The 18,386-nt window shown below is 48.8% G+C and overlaps 2 protein-coding genes and 1 long non-coding RNA gene across 3 annotated transcripts in view; 1 reads left to right on the top strand and 2 right to left on the bottom strand.

Annotated features, from left to right (window-relative positions):
- Positions 1-2,953: 2,953 nt before the first annotated feature.
- Positions 2,954-10,135, bottom strand: tbx2b (T-box transcription factor 2b). Its single transcript, XM_011618989.2, has 7 exons — positions 9,318-10,135; positions 8,285-8,552; positions 6,981-7,127; positions 5,900-5,976; positions 5,644-5,813; positions 4,700-5,271; positions 2,954-4,570 (listed from the first exon to the last, which is right to left on the bottom strand). Exons 1-7 carry the CDS (start codon positions 9,674-9,676, stop codon positions 4,121-4,123), a joined length of 2,043 nt encoding a protein of 680 aa, XP_011617291.1. The 5' UTR covers positions 9,677-10,135; the 3' UTR covers positions 2,954-4,120.
- Positions 10,136-10,278: 143 nt separating this feature from the next.
- LOC105418713 (uncharacterized) lies at positions 10,279-14,025 on the top strand. Its single transcript, XR_965794.2, has 4 exons — positions 10,279-10,790; positions 12,895-12,993; positions 13,532-13,606; positions 13,690-14,025. It is a non-coding gene; the product is annotated as an uncharacterized lncRNA (long non-coding RNA).
- Positions 14,026-15,635: 1,610 nt separating this feature from the next.
- The window catches only part of bcas3 (BCAS3 microtubule associated cell migration factor), a 176,716-nt gene continuing 173,965 nt past the window's right edge, over positions 15,636-18,386 (bottom strand). Inside the window, exon 24 of the mRNA XM_029844234.1 lies at positions 15,636-17,119. Coding sequence (XP_029700094.1) covers positions 16,971-17,119 — 149 coding nt within the window. The 3' untranslated portion in view covers positions 15,636-16,970. The remainder of the gene's footprint in view (positions 17,120-18,386) is intronic.

Here is an 18,386-nt window from a genome sequence, read left to right as displayed (position 1 = left end):
GCGCCACAGATATTATCTGAATTTAAGGTGATTTTGTTCCTTTATGTGTATTTGATAGGCGAAGTTTTCCTCCCTGACTTCTCCACTTTAATATCAAGCGCATGTTTGCCCACATTAGAACCGGACTAGTTTCTCTCTGGTTCGAGGTTCGAGGTCAGACCGGAGTTCAACATCCATCTTCCAAATTTAAACAATAATATCACCCAGCTCACTGCGGTGTAATTGCACTCAGATGTGCCTCTTAGTCATAAATTGTGCTTGATGGACTTTGTTCTCCTTTAATACGTGTTGTCGATCTGCGTTTCATTACGCAGCATCTGATGACGCAACGACGTCACGTAAAACAAGTCACTGCGCCACCTACCGGTCGATGGTCGTCCCTCAGGAAACGTTCTTGGACAAATACTCAAAGGTCCAGGCCTGGAATAAAAGCGGGACTTCAGTCACAAGCTTCATTTTTCTGTGCGCCCCCCCCCCCCCCCCCCCCCCCCCCCCCCCCCCAGGTGAGGGAGAATCTGAACCTAAACGGGAGAAATCCAAGACGAGAAGAGCGCAGAAGCGTCCAAACACTGTGAGAAAATAAGGCCTAAATGTTCGAGTTTGATCGGAACGTGCATCTCTTTTAGTGAGGCGCGTGCATGTAATTTGGGCCAATCTTTAATCCACAGTTTATAGCCAGTGTGTCGTCACTGGTCCCGAGGACTGTCCAGCAGGGGGCGACACAGTCCCACCGGGACTGTCGGTTCTGACCTGTTGCGTGAATGTTCGGTCCGCCCCGGAGACGCCTTCGAGGTGGCGGAAGGACTTAACGGACCGTGCGTGAATCTGTGCTGCCGCAGGTTTAACGTATGTTCATCCGCGCTTCCGGTGACGTCATCTGTGCGCTAAAACTACCTGCGGCTCCATTTATCTCACAAAACAGGACCGTGTGTGTGTGTGTGTGTGTGTGTGTGAGAGAGAGAGAGGGGGCGTGCGTTCGTGCGTTTTCGCCTCCTCCCGCAGAGGGAGGCGCTCTGTGATTGGACCCCTCCCGCACTAATCTGGACCAGTGTGACTGTTGCACCTGAGGAGCGCAGCCAATCAGCTGCCGGCAAACTGCCGGACAACCTTCGCGCGAGCCCTCTCACCAGAACACACACACACACACACACACACACACACAGAGTCCTTCCTATTTTCTGTCTGTGTGTCTAATAATTATAACTATTCATTCGTTCATATTTCAGCACTGATTTTACTATTGTTTTTCGTGTTTATCGTGTTTTTTTATTTGAATCCCTTTAAATATATTATTAAATCTAAATATATCGTTTCAGGTTAAGATCATTAAAGTCTTTCTATTGAAAAATCCTTGAAATAATGCAACATCGGGCCAGATGATTGAAATTTAAAGGCATGAATGGCGATTCAATCCCAGAACTTCCAGCTCCACAAACGCATCGATGCCGGCGGGGAAGCGGATCCCCTGGGCCTGACGGAACCGGCGTCCTCGGCCTGACGGAACCGGCGTCCAGGCGTCAGGAACGCGTGATTGGTGGCGGGTTTGTCACGCATGTCGCGGGGTGAAACGTGTTTTCCCTCTCACATGTTGGGATGACGCGCAGCAGAAAGGTGCACTTGTCTCCACTAAAGCTCCACAACACAGGCCCGAACTGATCAGTTCACAAAGTTGTGAATACTCTTGGCCTTTTTACCTCGCGCCGTCACCAGTCATTAGTGATGATCCACGGGGCCGCCACAGGAGCCTATTGATCACTCATTGACTGATTGATTTAGACAAATACTTTTCTTCTGCCAGAGTGCGAGGTCGAGCTGCTCTCTCTGTTAATTGAAGATAACAGAGGGGCAACAATGGCCCTCGTAACAGAATGAGAGTTTTGTCATTATCGCCACAGAAAGAAAAGAAAATGAAGAAGAAGGGGAGGAGGAGGAGGAGAGGAGGGGGTCTCTAATTAGGAAGCGGGGCGGTGTGGAGGCTGTGGCCGGCAGGCAGGCGACAGGCGCCGGGTCCCGGACAAAAGGCTGTCTGCTGCCCTAAACTCCCCCCTGCTTAACCCTTTAAACACACACACACGCACACACACACACACACACACACACACACACACACACACACACACACACACACACACGCTTGGTTTACATTCTGAGGTTGGTACCAAACACTGAGATTTAAACAACAGAAAACCTTTAAACACGGATTCTTTCAGAGAGTTGGACAAGAACTAACACTGTCATGCGACACTACCTAAACCAGCTCGGATCTCCCTCCTGCACGCACGCGCGCGTGGCCGCGTTTCTAAATATGATGATGATTAAATGATTCCCGCAGGTTATAGCCGGGGCCCTGATAACCTCGAGCTGAGGTAAACAGACAGCGGCTGCAGAGGATGTGTGTCAGCACGCCGGAGAAAGCTCTTCCTATAAATACTGACTTTACTCCACGCTTCCTAAAATTATGGCCGCGCGCACAATGCCGCCGGAAACGCTGCCTGACGCAAAAATAGCGCGGTGAGTGCAGGACGCGGGGCCAATTTACCAGAATCGGACAATTAATATCTGCAGCTGCTGCACACAACACGATGACAGAGGCAAAAGGGAAGGAGAAATGATCAATTCAAGTCCAACACGGCCGGTTAAAATCGACAGAGCTGTTGATGTTTGGAAAAAGTTACCATGGATCATTTCAGCAAGATTTTAAAACAAGATTTTTTCATTTTAATATAATTTTAAAAAAAGAAAGTTTTATTATCATATTTAAAAACGTCTAAAAATTCAAAACTTAAAAATAAAAAGTTGTCCAACAGAGGGCGCTCCTGTCCCACCGCCTCTCAGCGTGAAACCATTAAATTTCTTATTTTATTTTTTTTAAATATACTGTATCGATATTAAGATGTTAAAAACGAATGATTCCTATCTAAATAATGATACCAATAATAATACGGCCGCAGCATTTCAGCTCAACTTTTTTTTATTGAAATCGTGAGACAGTCAAAAAAAAAAAAAAAGACAACCAGCATAAACAACATACTTTCATTTTTAAATATATTTATGAATAGATATGAATGATGCGCCTGTAGGAGGAATTGCTTTGAAAGTCTCCTGGCTGGAGTGAAATAACCTGAGGTGTTTTTTTTTTCTTTTTAATCCATGTGGATATTTCACTGTGTTCCTCTGTATTTGTCGGTGATGGAGACTAAAACATGGCACACACTTCTTCTAAAAAAAAAAAATTAAAAACCCAACCAAACAAACAAAACAAAAATATATCAGCAATGCTTCATACAGTTTTTTTTTCCTCAAACCAACACGCGCTAAATAGCTTTCATTTACAGTATATGTTCATGTAAAATGGTAAAGAGGAGGACGAGGAAAGAAAGTTAAATTCAAAATATATACACGCTAATATACAGCCTTGAATAAATTAATACCAATTGCATATTCTTGGATCTTAGCTTTATTTACAGAATTTGCTTCATCTTTAATTACATAAATAGTTCAGAAATGTTGTTTTTTCTGGCGTGAAATGATAAGCGGTTCTCTCTTTCACATCTCCTGCCTTTTGAAATAATCAGGCCTGGAAACAAAAGTGTGGGGGGGGGGGGGGGGGGGGGTTGGATGCAGCCGAGAGCTGCTGGTTGTGGTTCGGCCCCTGGTCTTTTAACAGAAACACACACTCTTCCACCGCTGGCCGTGCACGCCAGACCCTCACGAGGGTAAGACCGATGTCCGGGGGGGGGGGGGGGGTCCACCGCTGATGAGTTCAGGTTTGAGTCATTGCTTCATCCTTCAAATAGTTTATCAGCACGTTTCCCGACTAAAATGTTTCCGTTCATATCTGTGTGTGTGTTCCCGCTCCAGGAGTGGATCCTGCTGAATTCAAGTGTTGCTGTCTGACGCGGATCGTTTCAACTCTTCGGGACAAATCATCGTTTTTTTCGGGGGGGGGGTTAAAATGTCGCCTTAGTTGAAAGAGAAAAAAAAAGGAAAAAGAAAAACACTTATCGGCCTTCAGACGTCCGTATCAGTCGAACCCTCGTCCCAGTGTCTCGTGTGCTGTACAGGACATTTGCCTTTATTGTCCTCTGGAAAGTCTTCATGGCCAAACAGTCAGTCTTCATCAATTTGGAGAGTCAGCAGTGGGGGAGGTCTCCCTCTGGCCCTCCAGGCCACTCACCAGTCTCTGGATGCTCTGCAGCTCGTTCACCGAGTCCTTCATGGAGGCTTTGGGAGACGTGGACCTCCCGGTAGGACCTCCTGTCTTGTGATTGCTGTGATGCTCCAGAGCCGGGCTGGTCTCCCTGCTGCCCGGTTTAGAGGACTCAGAGCTGGGGTTCAGGCCGCCCGGCAGGCCTGTGGAGAGCAGGCTGGCGCCCTGAGGCAGCGACACCGGGAGCTGGTAGGGGTTGAAGCGGAGCCGGGGCCGTGACGAGCTCAGGAAGGGGTTCCTGGAGAGCGGGCTGGAGGTGCTGGAGGCCGGGAGAGCCGAGGCGGACGCCGCCGCCGCAGCCGCCGCCATGTAGGTGTACGGGTACGGGAAGAGCCCTCCGAAGGGAGGCATGGGGATGCCCTGGGGGTGGAGGGAGGACAGAGGTGAAATCGGATTTTTAACAATTGGAAATGTTGAAAAGAGCTCCCAAAACCCCCCAAAAAAGAAAAAAAACCCAGCCCCACCATGAGCGACGTCATCTTGTCTTACCTGAGAGGCGAGCATGTGCTGGGACAGATGGAAGGGGAAGGGGTTGGGGCTTCCTCCTGATCCCTGACCGTTCTCCAAACCAGCTGCTCCAGAGACCGAGGCCAGTAGGTGGCTCATGCCCATAGCAGAGAAGGCTCCGGGGGCCATGGCGAACTGGCTGGGGTGGAACAACAAGGGCGAGCCGGTGTTCAGGGGGTTAAAGAACTGCTGACTGTGCAGCCCGGACAGAGCCAGGCTTTGTAAGTGGCCCGGACTGAAGTGCGAGGGGCTCTCGGTTTGGACCATGAGAGGCGAGAAGGTGTCCTTGCTGGCGCTGATGCCTCCAGCCTCCGGGTCCTTTGTCAGCGGGTCCGTCGTGTCCTTCCTGTGCCTGCTCTCGCCTTTGTCCTTCTCAATGTTCCTTATACTGAATATGGAGTCCTCCTTCTTGTCCGTGCTGGGCCTGTCCCGGACCCGCTCCTCACACCTGGAGCTGTAAGGGGACACGGGTTCTGGTCCAGGGCTGCTGGAGCCGGCGCAGAGCTCATCAGGATGCTCCAGCTCCTGCTCGCTGTCAGTGCACGTTTTGTCATCTGTGAGGACCAAAGCGGAGGAGTGAGCGAGCGAACACGTGTCATCATCTACCTGACAAATAAAACTGCTTTTTAAAGGAAGATTTTTTAAAATTCAAGTTAAAAAAAATCAATCGGAGGCCTTAAAGGTGGGAAAATACAACAAAGTGTCAATAAAAAACATGATTTGAGCAAAGAAAAAAAAGCAACCTAGCAAAAACACTTTAAAGACTATTTTATCATTATCCATAATCCCATAATAAGAATTTTACAGAAGATTAATGGACCCCCCCACTGCGTATTTGGCCCCTGCACACAGTCTCGACTGGCACGTGATGGTTTTAGCAGCGTCATCCGAACGTTTTGGGCTCCAAACGAGCAATAACCGCTCACCCCGGTTGGGTCTGCTGAACCTCAGCGGGCTGGACCCCCCTCCCAGCGGGGAGTGGACCTGGTCCCTGCCGGCCGGGGTCTCGCTGGACGAGGCGTCCGAGTCCACGCCCTCCCGGTCGGCCTTGCATTGGTCCTCATACATCCGCAGCGACGGCATGGTCAGCTGCTTCCTGTCAACAATAATAATAATAATAATAATAACAATAATAATATGAAATTGGCAACTTTCTAGAAGAAAACACACACTCAAACACACCTTTTCTCTCTCCTTCCGTTCCCGGTGTCTCGGAATCCTTTGGCAAAAGGGTTGTTGTCAATCTTCAACTGCGTAATCTGGAAACAAGTATTTTATTTTTATTAATTCTTTTTTCCTCCCCCCCCACCGGCCACGGTGCGAGTTATGGGCGCGTTTGGGTTTAACACACGCAGAAACCAACAGAAGGCTGCGGATTTACATTATTAATAAGAGCGTAATGTGGGGCGTTATCCACGTGGCCCCTGGAGAAACATTCTGCCACAAAATGTTCCTCTATGGGGCCACACAAGCCTCCGCTGCCCCAGAAATAAGACAGGGGGGCAATACTGGAGCAGCTGAGCGGCACGTTAATAATTAATAACGCGGTTTGGATCACGGCAGATTCGCGTCCTGCCGTGTTGTGGCCCCGCGGAACAGGAGCGGCCCCCCTTGCAGGCTCCTGGAGGCCCCCAGCGGCCCTTAAAAAAGAACCTCGGGGCAGTAAGAAGCTGTGTTACAGCATCTGTCCAGTGTTACGACGAGCTGACCAGTCTCTTAAAGTGTCATCAAATCGACGGTGACTCTTAAACTTTTACAACCCAAACCGCCGGTTTTATGCGCCACCGTGGGTGGAATATTCCTACAATACTAATACAACCGAACCAGAGAATAATCCAGAAACTGAATATATCCAGCCCGCTGGAATTCACCAAAATGGAAACGTTCCCTAATCTGGAGATAAAATAACAATAAAAGCGGAAATATCCGCCTGGTTTGCGAAACAACAAAGCAGAACACATTTATACGCCTAATTTATCCACTTCTGGTCGCCGCAACAGCCCGTTTCTACATCAGATAAGCCCGCACGCACTCACGCACGCACGCACGCACGCGAACGTGAATCCAGAAATCTGCTGTGAGCAAAAATCCAGGGAAAACAGCAACAAATTCAAGTGGGACATGGGAGTCCTCTGCAGGGAAATTAGGCGACCTACAAAATCAGATTAAGTGTCGAGGGTTGGTGGTGGAGGGTGGGGGGATGGGGGGATGGGACGCGCGCACGGCGCAGCGGCCATATTAGAGCAGCTGGTCACTGACTCACCTTGTCGTTCTGATACGCTGTCACAGCCACGAACTCGGTCTCCGGGAACACGTAGGTCCTGAAGGTGCTGTAGGGCAGCTTCAGGATGTCGTTGGCCCGGACTATGTGGAATCTGGGCTGGTACTTGTGCATGGAATTCAGGATCGTCTGGATGGAACACACACACACGCACGCACGCACACGCAGACAGACCAGAGAGAGCTGCTGTTAACGTCCCGTTCCTCTTTACATGTGCGTGTTCACCCCCGACACAGAAAACGTTGACGCGTCGTTATTGATGCTGTTCTAATTACTGTACGCGCGACACGTCTGTAATTAACGCGGGGCCGAGAGGGGAACCTGAAGGCCACACATGCTGCCCCAGCAGCAGCAAACAGAGGAAAAACAAGGACAAGTGGTCCAGGTTCGAAGGTTGTAAATTTGGAATCACATGACCGAGCAGCCAGCGGGATTCGAACCATTAGAAACCTAAAATAATGACCCCCCCAAAAATACCCGAACGATGCGAAAATAATTGTTGAAAATAATCCAACAGCACAAGCAAGTGCAATAATTAACGCTGATAAATCTCCTCAGATCATTCTCAAGCTAAACACACACACACACACACACACACACACACACACTGACACGAAATAGATTCTTCCACCTTCTCAAAATCTACTTTTTTACGCTGAACTTTAACACCAATAAACGAGTTCAGTTAAACGGGGGAGTGGAGGAAAAGACACCCCGGACAGTGGAGAAAAACTTCAAATGACACCAAAAAATACACTTTAATATACTGTACTCTACGATACTGGAGCTACTTTTATTTTTCTCACTCCCGTTTTGCGAACACTCATAAACGGAGGACCAGTTCCAATAAAACCAGGATTATAAGAACATGCTAAAATGGCCTCTGGGCCAGGAGCTGCAGCAGATCAGAGCCGACCTGGGTTTGGTTAGAACCCAGATAATATTGTGCAAAGCTGCTGTGGGAAACATAAGCTCCGTGTACGTGGGGACGTGCCAAAGCTGTGCATGTAAAGCGGCTCGCTGTCAGAAATGTGCCCACCCCGACGCGCGAACCGAAGTCTTTTTCTTCATTATCACTGCCTAAAAACTTGACGCTATTTCGCCGTTTAAATTCAAATTATTAATTATTTCCCCCCCCCATTATTTCTCCTGATTTTTCTCCCCCTTCCCCCACTAATTTTGAAATTCCAGACACATAAAAGAAAAATCAGATTGTGTTTGTTCAAGCAGCAAACACGATTTAGAGCTTTTCTTTTCTTTTTTTTTTAAAGTTTAACTGCACTTACAAATCCGTGTTTATCCGAGATGTTGTTGGTCAGTTTGAGTTTATGGAAAGCAACAGGCTTGGCCATCCACTGCTCGCCGGTGGCCGGGCTGTCCGGGTGGATATACATCCTCTTGGGCATCTCCGGGTCGGCCTTGCCCGCCACCATCCAGCGGGAGTTGTGGAACTTGTAGCGGCAGTCGTCCGCAGCCACGATGTCCAGCAGCAGGATGTATTTGGCTTTTTTATCCAGTCCGTTTATCCGCACTTTGAACGGAGGGAACATCCTCCTGCAGAGACCAAAAAGGCAACGCAAAGTTAGCGGTGGGATTCGAACAGAATAGGGCAGCAGATGAGCGCAGAAGCCGGGGGAAAGGCGACAGAAGCGCCGGTGGAGGCGGAAACGCGCTGCTCTCAGGGCTCGAAGCCGCTTCACCGTCGAAATTACGCGCAGAAAACCCAAAGAATGCGCGTAGTCCTTTACACTGTGCGTGTGCGTGAGTGTGTGCATTGTCCAGTCCCCGCACTACAAAGCTGAGCAGTATATTTATGAGCACAACACTTCACGTCTGCGCTTTTTGAAGTGACAGCCTGTTTATAAAGTCCAGAAGCTCTGCAGTTTTTTGGGGGGGGGAGGTAAAAATGTGATTAAATATCACGCAACGTTTGTTCAAAAATATTCCAAATATGCGCGCGGGACCCTTGATGGTTCCCTAAACGCGTCGTAAATATCGTAAATAAATAAGTAGAGTTTTAGGAATTTATTATTGACAATTGCATCGAATTGAGCCTCACTGTACGAAGCTAAATGAGTGGGAGCCGATTTTAAAAATAAAATAGAGAGATATATTTAATATCACTGTGGTGATTTTGTTTTTCCATTTCCCCCCCCGGTTTATTTTGGAATTAAATATAAAAGGAGCTTTACGCGGAGAGCAAAACGCTGGGCCACGAAGAGCAGCTTCGTGTTCCCGTCTGCGCTTTGTCTCATCATCACCGGACAAAAATGTCTTAATCATTTAAAAAAAATCTCCAAATAGGAGGGTCGCTCTTACCTCCCGGACTTGGTAATAACCATCTCCGTCCCGAGTTTATGAAACTGGTCCCAGAGATCCTTGGCTTCCAGTGTGACTTTAGGGTCGTCGTCGACTTCCTCCTCGGGCTCCAGGCTCTTCATGCTGCGGAGATGAGCCGCCTGATGGTGGCCGAGAGCCGGGTGGAGTCCAGCCTCCGCTGCCCCGGCCAGGCCGTGCTCCGGGAGGGGCTTGGTAAGCGCCCCGGGAGGCAGGCTGAGCGCAGGGAAGAAGGAAGGCTGCGCGGCCGCTAAAAAGGCGGACATGGGGAAGTCGGTCGGCCGGTGTGCGTGGAAAGGGTGATAAGCCATTGCAGTCCCTGTGAAAACTGGATCTCTCATCGGTGCATCCACAAAAATACGACGTGGAATAATGGAGATTTTAGTGGTATTTCCCCCGAACAGCCAGCGTAGGTCCGCCACTTAATGTCTTGAAACGGCGCCGGAGAGCGCGGCGCTTTGGTCGAACACGCAGCGCGATGCGAGGGTGAAGAAAATAGCCCAGAGTCGCCGCTGACGCGCCTCAGCCTCGGCTGCTCCGTCGATCCGTGCGTGGAAGCGGGGCGGTGAAGGCAGAGCCCGGCTGCGCTGAGTGGCTCTCACAGGGACAGGCGCTCTGCTTCAGTCATCCCACACTGACTGGAGAGATGTGGCTCCGTTCACTGCAGATCTGTGACTATCTCACATGTCCTTCCTGCCTCCATCCCCAACACTAATGAACCAAGCCCCTTTGATTGCTGATTTTACGCTTTCTGGACCAATTGTGGGCCCCTATAGGCGTGGTTCTGACAGCTCCGGCCAGACTCTGGGAGAGGAGGGGGGAACAAGAAGGTGTCGGAAGCATTAGCAGTAAGAAAACATGTCAACAGAATAAAATATTAACCAATGACAGGAAAGCTCGGGAAATCCCACCCCCATTTCCAAGCCAAACAGCGGGTCAGCCCTCACTTCTTGGCCGGTGGAGGCATCACCTCCTTCGGCTTGCGTTTTTACAATGTCGCCTCCGGAGAACCTGTCCACATGCCCGAGTGTGTTAATGCCCGCTTTAACGCACAGGGTCGGGTCCGGTTCTGCACGCTGACCACTGTCCTGTAGAACTCACACAATAAAGCCAGGAGGTGTTGCTCTCCCGGTCGCACATTTAGAATGAGCTGCGTGTTCTGGGCTCTTTTGGACGTTTTTGACACTGCTTTAGCATGTCAGCCTCGCACGGCCCCGGCTCCCCCCGGCAGGCGGGGACCAATTATCAGTCCGCTCTCCTGATCGAGCTGACGGGGGAGCAGCAGCGGGCGCAGCGGCGCGACAAAGAGACGAGGCTGGAAAAGACGAGCCCAGATGCCGCGCGGAGGGGAAACGCACCAGAAAGCGGGTGAATGGAGATGAATGAAGTTTAAGGGGGAGAGGCAGAGAGAGAGGGGGAGAGAGAAAGAAAGAGAAATCAGAGAGGAGGAAAACGGTGAGTTCACGCTTTGACATTTCTGTTTGGATAAAGTTGCGATCAAGTTCAGCTTCGTTCCTGTTTATTTGGACCCGAAACGAGCGGAGTCGTTGCCGCAGCCGTCCCGCGTCCTTCTGGGTCTGCGGGGAGGGGGGGGAGGGGGGGGATCGCGGGTGTTTCCACGTCAAACAGTTGCTGTGATGAAATGATTTAGTGCTCGGACGCGGAGCCGAGGCCGTTCGTGCGGGCGCGTAATCCCCCGCCAGGTTGGATCCTGACACCCCAAGGACAGCGCGGGGGCTCCGGGAGGCGCAGGGGAACCTCCAGCTCCCCTCTGCTGAGCTCCTTAAGAAAAACCCACCGCCGCACCTCCCGATTAACCCGGCTCGTTAAAGAGCCGCCCGGCGCCAGCCGTGCCGATGCGCCACAGCAAGAACGACCTCTTGTCTCTTTATATTTACGCTGAAGTCGAGCCCCTCGCGCCCCCTCAGTAGCCTCTGTCTGCGCCTTCGCTCCACTTTTCCTGCGTCGGTCCTGACTTTGTGTCACATGTGATTTCTGCTTTGCCTCCATTTGGATAAACAGCAGCCCTCTCTGGGCACGGATGACGGCAGTTGCGGGGCCGCAAGCGTCACTTCGACAAAAACCGAAACAAAAGTGATAATCCTCCCCGGCGAGGCCGGCAGACACAAGTGCGGATTTCAGATTAACCCCTGGAACACGGCCGCGTTTGTGTGGCTTCCCCCTGACAGACGCGCGGATGCTTAGTGGCCGCAGACATGAAATGCCCTGGATATTATTAAGGAACCATTATTACTCACAAATTCCCCTTCGTCATCTGGCCCCGGTGGGAGCGTAAACAGACAAAGAGCGTCGCGACACAGAAACCGGCAACTTTCAGGCAGAAGCCCAGAAAAGTTCAGCGTCTGATGTGATTTAAGAGCGCGAAATGTGTTGCACATCTCTCCTCCGTGTTACACACTTGTTGCGCCGCTTCCACCTCGGAGTCAACAGGCCGGAGAAGCTCCGGCGGAAGCGCACGGCACCAGGGCGCCGTCAACGGCCGCGCCGCGGGGGCGAGAGTGGGCCCAGTGCGCCTCTGCGCGTCCCCGTCGCCACCTGAACGGCGCAGGGCCTCCGGGTCGGATCCCGTTTGCTGACAGTCGATTTGTTCGGAATTACGCACCTCGGGATTTATTAAAGGGCAGCACAGCGCCAGAGCTTTTAGGGCCTTTGCGGGAACAAAAGGAGAAATAAAGATTAGCAACATATGGACAGTTGAATCAACAACACTCGGTCCAAATCAGTCACTTGTTTGTTGTTTGCCTTCTGAAATCTCCACTGTGCGCCATTTAAAAGTCATTAAAGTTGATGAGTTGGTGCTGATGGATCATCATCTGTGCTGAAGATTAATGGACGCAGGCAGTAAATAGGCTGCGCGCCTGCTCGTGGCTCTGTTTGGTGGAGAAACGTGTAAATAGGCGGATTTATACATTAACTCGGCCACAGCAGCCTTCTGGGCCCGCGTGTAATTTATTTATTGTGTGTCCTTGAACGCAACACTCCACACTTCAGCTCCGGATGTGAAAACGTGCGTAAAAAAAAAGGCGTCCCGCGTCACTCTGATCACACAGCGGGGCAGTTTTGCGCCACATTCGCGTGTAATCGAGTACCGTGGTTTTCTTCTCCCCCTCCACATTGTTCTTCTCCTCCTTTTTATCTCTACATCTTTTCCTTCCATCTCCCTGCATCATCTCTCAGCTATATTTAGCGGCTAGTCTCGGACCTTGGCGCCAGACCGTTTAAGACCTGTCAAAGTCCCTCATATTTCCCCTTGTCACATGGAAGCCCGGCCAGTAGTGGTCCTTTCCTCCTCCTCCTCCTCTTCCTCCTCCTCTTTCTCCCTTTCTCCTTCATCTCCTCTACTTCCTGCTCCCGTTCCTCCAAAATGCACTTTGCTAAATGAAACATATCAGTTCCCAATTGAAGCAAAAACAACACAACCCCCCCCCCCCCTCACACACACACACACACACACACACACACACACACACACACACACACACACACACACACACACACACACACACAGCATTTACCTGCGTGCCTGCTTTGTTTTCAGTGTCTGACGTGACCGACAGCCACCAGACGGGGGCGCTGCCGGGACCTCGGGGAGGCTGCGGGACAGAGTTGTCACGCACAGACGTTCCAGTTGCAGAAGGTGCGTGATCAGGTTCGGTCCCGCTGAAAACATTGAGCAAGCGCAAGTAGCGAAAGAGAACTTTAAAATTGTGTTGAAACTTTATTGTTCTGGGTTTTGAGCACGAACAAGCTGCAACAAATATTTTAGCTTCTCTTTAATAAAACATTCTCCCGGGAGTTTGGAGGGGAATCGCGCCGCTGTGCCTTTGAGCAACACCGTGAGGTTCCCCTGATAATCAAACAGACAAAAAACAACCAAAAGAGGCAAAAAGATATTCAAAGTTTTGGCTGTATCCTCAAATAAATATTTAAACCCCCTCTCCTCGGTCGGTGAGGGTCTCCGTGGCGTCTTCATTAGCAGGATTTAGAGATTAATTAATCCAAATATTCCACGTTCCGTGTGTGTAAAAAAAATCTAAGAAAAGAACCCAAGATAGAAGAGGAAATTACTCTATTTTCTGCATTTAACCGTCGGGTTCTGCTTTTCTAGCGTTTATGCCTCTAAAGCTTCTCAAAATTAAATAATCATTTTTAAAAAAATCGATTTCTGCCGTCAGAACAAACAGGGAAAATAAAGAGTGTGTGAGGCGCGTTGGGCTGATTCTAACGGGGGAGCATTGGAGCAGCTGCAGGTACATTTCACACTTTATATTCACAGTTTATATTCACTCTTTGCTCCATTAATGCTGAGAAATAATCTCTGCGTGTTTTGCAGACGCGTTGACAGTGTGGAGGAATCGAATTATCGGCTGCGGCAGGAACATGGAATCGCATTATGGGGCTGGGGGCGAGCTGCAGGCCGGAGGGAGACGCGACATCAGTGACGTCTGCAGGCAGAAATATAGGACGAGATGAGGGGAAACGACTGGAAATGCAGCGTTTCATTTGGGCTTTAATGTGGATGGTGTCTGGAAACCGGAAACCCGCAATCGATCAACGAAATAGTGACAATTAAATTTAGATGTTCCTTCATAACTCAAAATGGGAACGAAATATCGATAATTATGTTCTAATAAAAGATTTTTAAAAAAAAGTGAATCCGGAGTAATTCGCGACTCTTTTCTCCTCCTGCATCGGTGTTGTAAAAAAGGAGTCAGCTACAGTCTGAACTCCGACCAGGGTTCAGGTCAGTGAACGCATCTTGACCCCGATGCTGAGCTTGATTTAAGGAGCAGATTTATTTTGGACTGCGGATGATTTCAAATTCAGAACTGAAAACCCGAAATAATCTCTATCAAATATTTCAGAATTCACATCTTTCTCAGCGGCAGCTCTTTGAAGTTTACATTCAAATCATTTCAAATGTAAATATTGCTAATTTCGTAGAAACGATCAACGGTAAGTCTGACATATTTGTCTGTTCGGGTCAGTTATTGTTTCCCGGGAGGTTTTAAACCGAATTCAAACTTTTATCACGTGTGTTTAAAATAAAACTTAAATCATATAATGTGAAACACTCAGTAAATAAATCTGTATATCCTTTAGTAAAAGTGCTGAACCATCGGTTTATTTATCCATAACATGATTTTAAAATAGACAATATGTCAGAGCGGATAAGTTAACTTTAAAATGACATAAATTAGGAGAATTATCTATTTTTTGGGACAGAAAAGATAGTAACTGGGCTCCAGAGGGCCTTTAAAAAAAAACAAAAACCCAAATGATCCATAATTAGCCTCCACATCAGATTTAGAGAGTCTGGACATCTGATGGAAAATGTTGTTTGGAAGGTTTTAAAACAGCCCTCACAGATTTTGCCAACTCACCGCTGTCACTTCTCCGAAGCCAGAGTAGCAATTTGACCCAGAAGAAAACAGAAGCGCTGTAATTACTGCTAATTTACACTCGGATTATTTACTCCAGTGCTGCTGCTGTGTGATTCCAGCAGCACAATATCACGCATCAACTGTCGCCACTCCCAGAACGCCAATCCAACGTGGTCCCGGAGCTCCGGCACCATGGAGGAAGCCCAGATCTGCTAGCCAAGCTAGCGTTAGCATCATTAGCTTCAATGGGTTTGAAAATTTGAGCTGCGACAGGACGCACGTGTCAGTGGTTGAATAATATGCTGCTATTGTACTTTAAAAGTCCGATTTTCAGTTGTCACAACAGCAGTTTTTCCCGCTCGTATCCGAGTTAAACACAAACTAAATTAATAATTCCTCAAAACCCCTGAAAACTATCTTTATTGGTTTAATTACTGTAAGTTGTTTGTATTGACAGGAATAAACAACAGAGCTTTTGCTGAACGGTAAAATGGCGTCGTCTCCTCTCCGGCTGCAGGTTCGGATTTCTAACATGTTTGTGGGTTTGATGAAGCTGGAATAAACCGGTCGCTGGCGTTCGTTTCTGATACGACATGTTGCTAAGGAGCGCGCGGACGACCTGGAACAAACAAGCAACATTATCTGCTTCGACTTGGAATAAAACAGAAGGCTGAAGGAGTTTTAGGCCTTGAAATCCTCCGTTGATTAGTGGAGGAACAAACACGTCCTCCCCTTTCACAACAAAGAGCCAGTCGGCCGTAAAAAAGCTCCTAAACGACACTTTACTGCCTGTTAAAAAATATGGTGCTAATTAGCACGAGCGCCATGTGCTGATGGTCACCGCCGCGGTCGAACTGCGAACGCTGTAATTACCAGCAATAAGAGTGAGAAGAAACACGTTTTCATGTCAGAGCTTTATTATGTTCTGGGATGGATTCTGGGAATTTTTTCTTTTTAAATTTTTTTTACAAACAACCTGGTTTATCTAAAAAGACTGTTGATGTCTGGCCTGACAACAGCCTGTCCTCCATTATTCCTCTTTACCGCCTCAGGTTTCAGGACACAAAACAGCGAACAGTTCACAACAGGAGTTGGTCAGAGTTGCAACTAGTCATTTATTAACACTTTAAAATCTCAAAATAAAGGCCGTTCCTTCCTTAAGTGAGGATTATTAACGTTAATTAAACTTTCATCAATGACTTTTACGAACACCATGAACCTGAAGCTCTATTGCGACTCCAAAAATAACCAAAAAACCTTCATACATGTTTCTCACAGCTGTTATTAAATGTGCATTACTATGTAATAAACTGATAAATAAGATATGGCTCGGTAGATGATTTGTTAACATGTTAAGAAAATCTTGGTTAAGGGTTATTATTGGATTACTAATGTAATCAATGGAACCTCGTCGTAAAAGGTTTCCAAGATATTTCAAATATTAAAGCCGACATATAAAGAACAGAAACACGTTTACAGGCAGGAATAAAGAATTTGGTCAAAGATAAGCTACTGTACAAAAATGCGCATTACTCCATCCTGCTGCCTGATTCAAATTTTCTCTCTGGAAAGGCAAAAAGATATGTGCATGCGTGTGTGTGTGTGTGTGTCTGTGTGTGTGTGTGTGTGTAATGGGGTATTTAAATGATTAAAAACTCTCATTTACGCTGTAAACAGGGCGCAGTAATGGTGTCATCTCGTTACAGGATGTTTGTCAGATATAATTACAGGAATATCAAAGGCATGACAGGAGCAAATTTAATCACAAACATTTAGAGTGGCCACGAGAGCAGTGCGCACACACACACACACACACACACACACACACACACACACACACACACACACGTGCACACACTCCAGAGGAGCCGTTACACGTCACTGACTGGAATAAACATTTCTTCCTGTCTGCGCTCCTCTTTCTTCTACAGCCGTAAAACTTCAAACACACCTGGAGAGGCGAGGGGGGGGGGGGTTCAGAGTGGACGTACGCAGGTGTGTGTGTGTGTGTGTGTGTGTGTGTGTGTGAGACACATTTATAAAAATAAAAGACGCCGAGCGTCTCTATTTAAAATATTCCACTCTGTTGGAAGTGTAATTCCATTTAAACGACTCCTTCAGATGTTTCCAACCCGTCGGGAATGCAGAAACCATCGGTGCGATGCTCCGGTGTGGAGGCGGCGGCGGGGGGGGTCGGCGGGGGGGGGGGGCTGGACGTCAGGGTGCGAGTTCAGGGGAAGTTGGTGGGGAAGAGGCTGAGCGGCTGGTTCTCGTTGGTGGGCAGCGGCGAGCGGTAGCCTTCGTAGGTGCGCGGGATGCTGCCGCTGGTGGAGCCCGAGCTGTTGCTGAGGGTCTCGATGCTGCCCTCCCTCTGCAGCTCTGTGGGGGGGGGGGGGGGGGGGGGAGAGAGCTCAAATCAGATGCAGGACAAAAAGGATGACTCAACAGGCGGATGTGAATCCTCCATCAGATTTCAAACAACATCAAATACAGTTCAAAGCCAGCTTCAAAGCAACAAAGGCCCAAATGAATCCTCAATCCTTTGATTTCAGCAGCTATGACTGAATATATTGGAATTATTTTGTTCCTTTTTGGGCCATTTTAGCCAATAAATGCTACATGTTGCCATGGCGTCCTGTCGTGTCGCCCGGGTGAAACAGCCGCCCAGCGGGAGGCCGCCGTTGGAGACCAGTACACCCAGTAAGCTGGTTCCAGCAGCCCTGGGACGTGTGTGGCCGTCTTTGTGGCACCGAAAGCGCATGTTTTGAACAATCCATTGTGAGAGTTCCCAGCTGTGTTTGTGACACAGACAAAACCAGATATTTTAAAGCAAAACACAATCGTTGCCGCCCCTGGCCCAGACGCTCGGTGACTAACCCCGACCAGACTTGGAGCGTAGCGACCGAAAAGCTACATGTCAGCATGTGAAGCTGCAGCAAACACACACACACACACACACACACACACACACACACACACGTGCTTCTGGGGCGGCAGGAGCAGCCGGGCGGATGTGACAACGCTTACAAAAATGTCCCGCGCCAACGTTTACCCCGGCAGATTCGGTCGGCTCGGAATCCTGGTCGCAATTACGACGATTTCAAACAATACAGGAAATATGAGCGCGTTTAAATCGGCGAAGTGTTCATGTGTACAGGCCGGGAAAAGGACACAGGACACGCTGTAGTAAACAACATCATTACTGCACCCTACAAACGGAGATCTGAGGATTCTCCCTGCCTACTTTTTCCATGGAATACCCAACAGAGGACACTTCAGAGGACACTTCAGAGGACACCAGTGTTCCCAGCAACACCATCGACCAGGCCGGAGGTCCGCCGGCGCTCCCCGACGTCCCTGCAGCGTCCACCAGGAGGTCACCGGAGTTTTAGATATAAAAAAACCCTCAGGAATACAAGTGATCCGGCGTAAACACCATCATCTTTGGTTGCCGCGGTGACCCCTCCCACTACCTTTGGAGGCGGAGCTAAAGTACAGTGGAATGTTTTGAAGAGGGAATTCCAATCTGTGATTTCAATCATTTGGTTTTCATATCCGGAGTCTAAGAATTCCGGAGTCGGAAGTTCTTTACAATGCTGATTAGCCGGCGGCGATTAGCAGCAAATTCTTATAAAAGAGATAATTA

This window comes from Takifugu rubripes, chromosome 11 (assembly GCF_901000725.2).
Source record: "Takifugu rubripes chromosome 11, fTakRub1.2, whole genome shotgun sequence".
Taxonomy (NCBI): Eukaryota; Metazoa; Chordata; class Actinopteri; order Tetraodontiformes; family Tetraodontidae; genus Takifugu; species Takifugu rubripes.
This window is presented reverse-complemented; position numbering and strand designations above follow the sequence as displayed.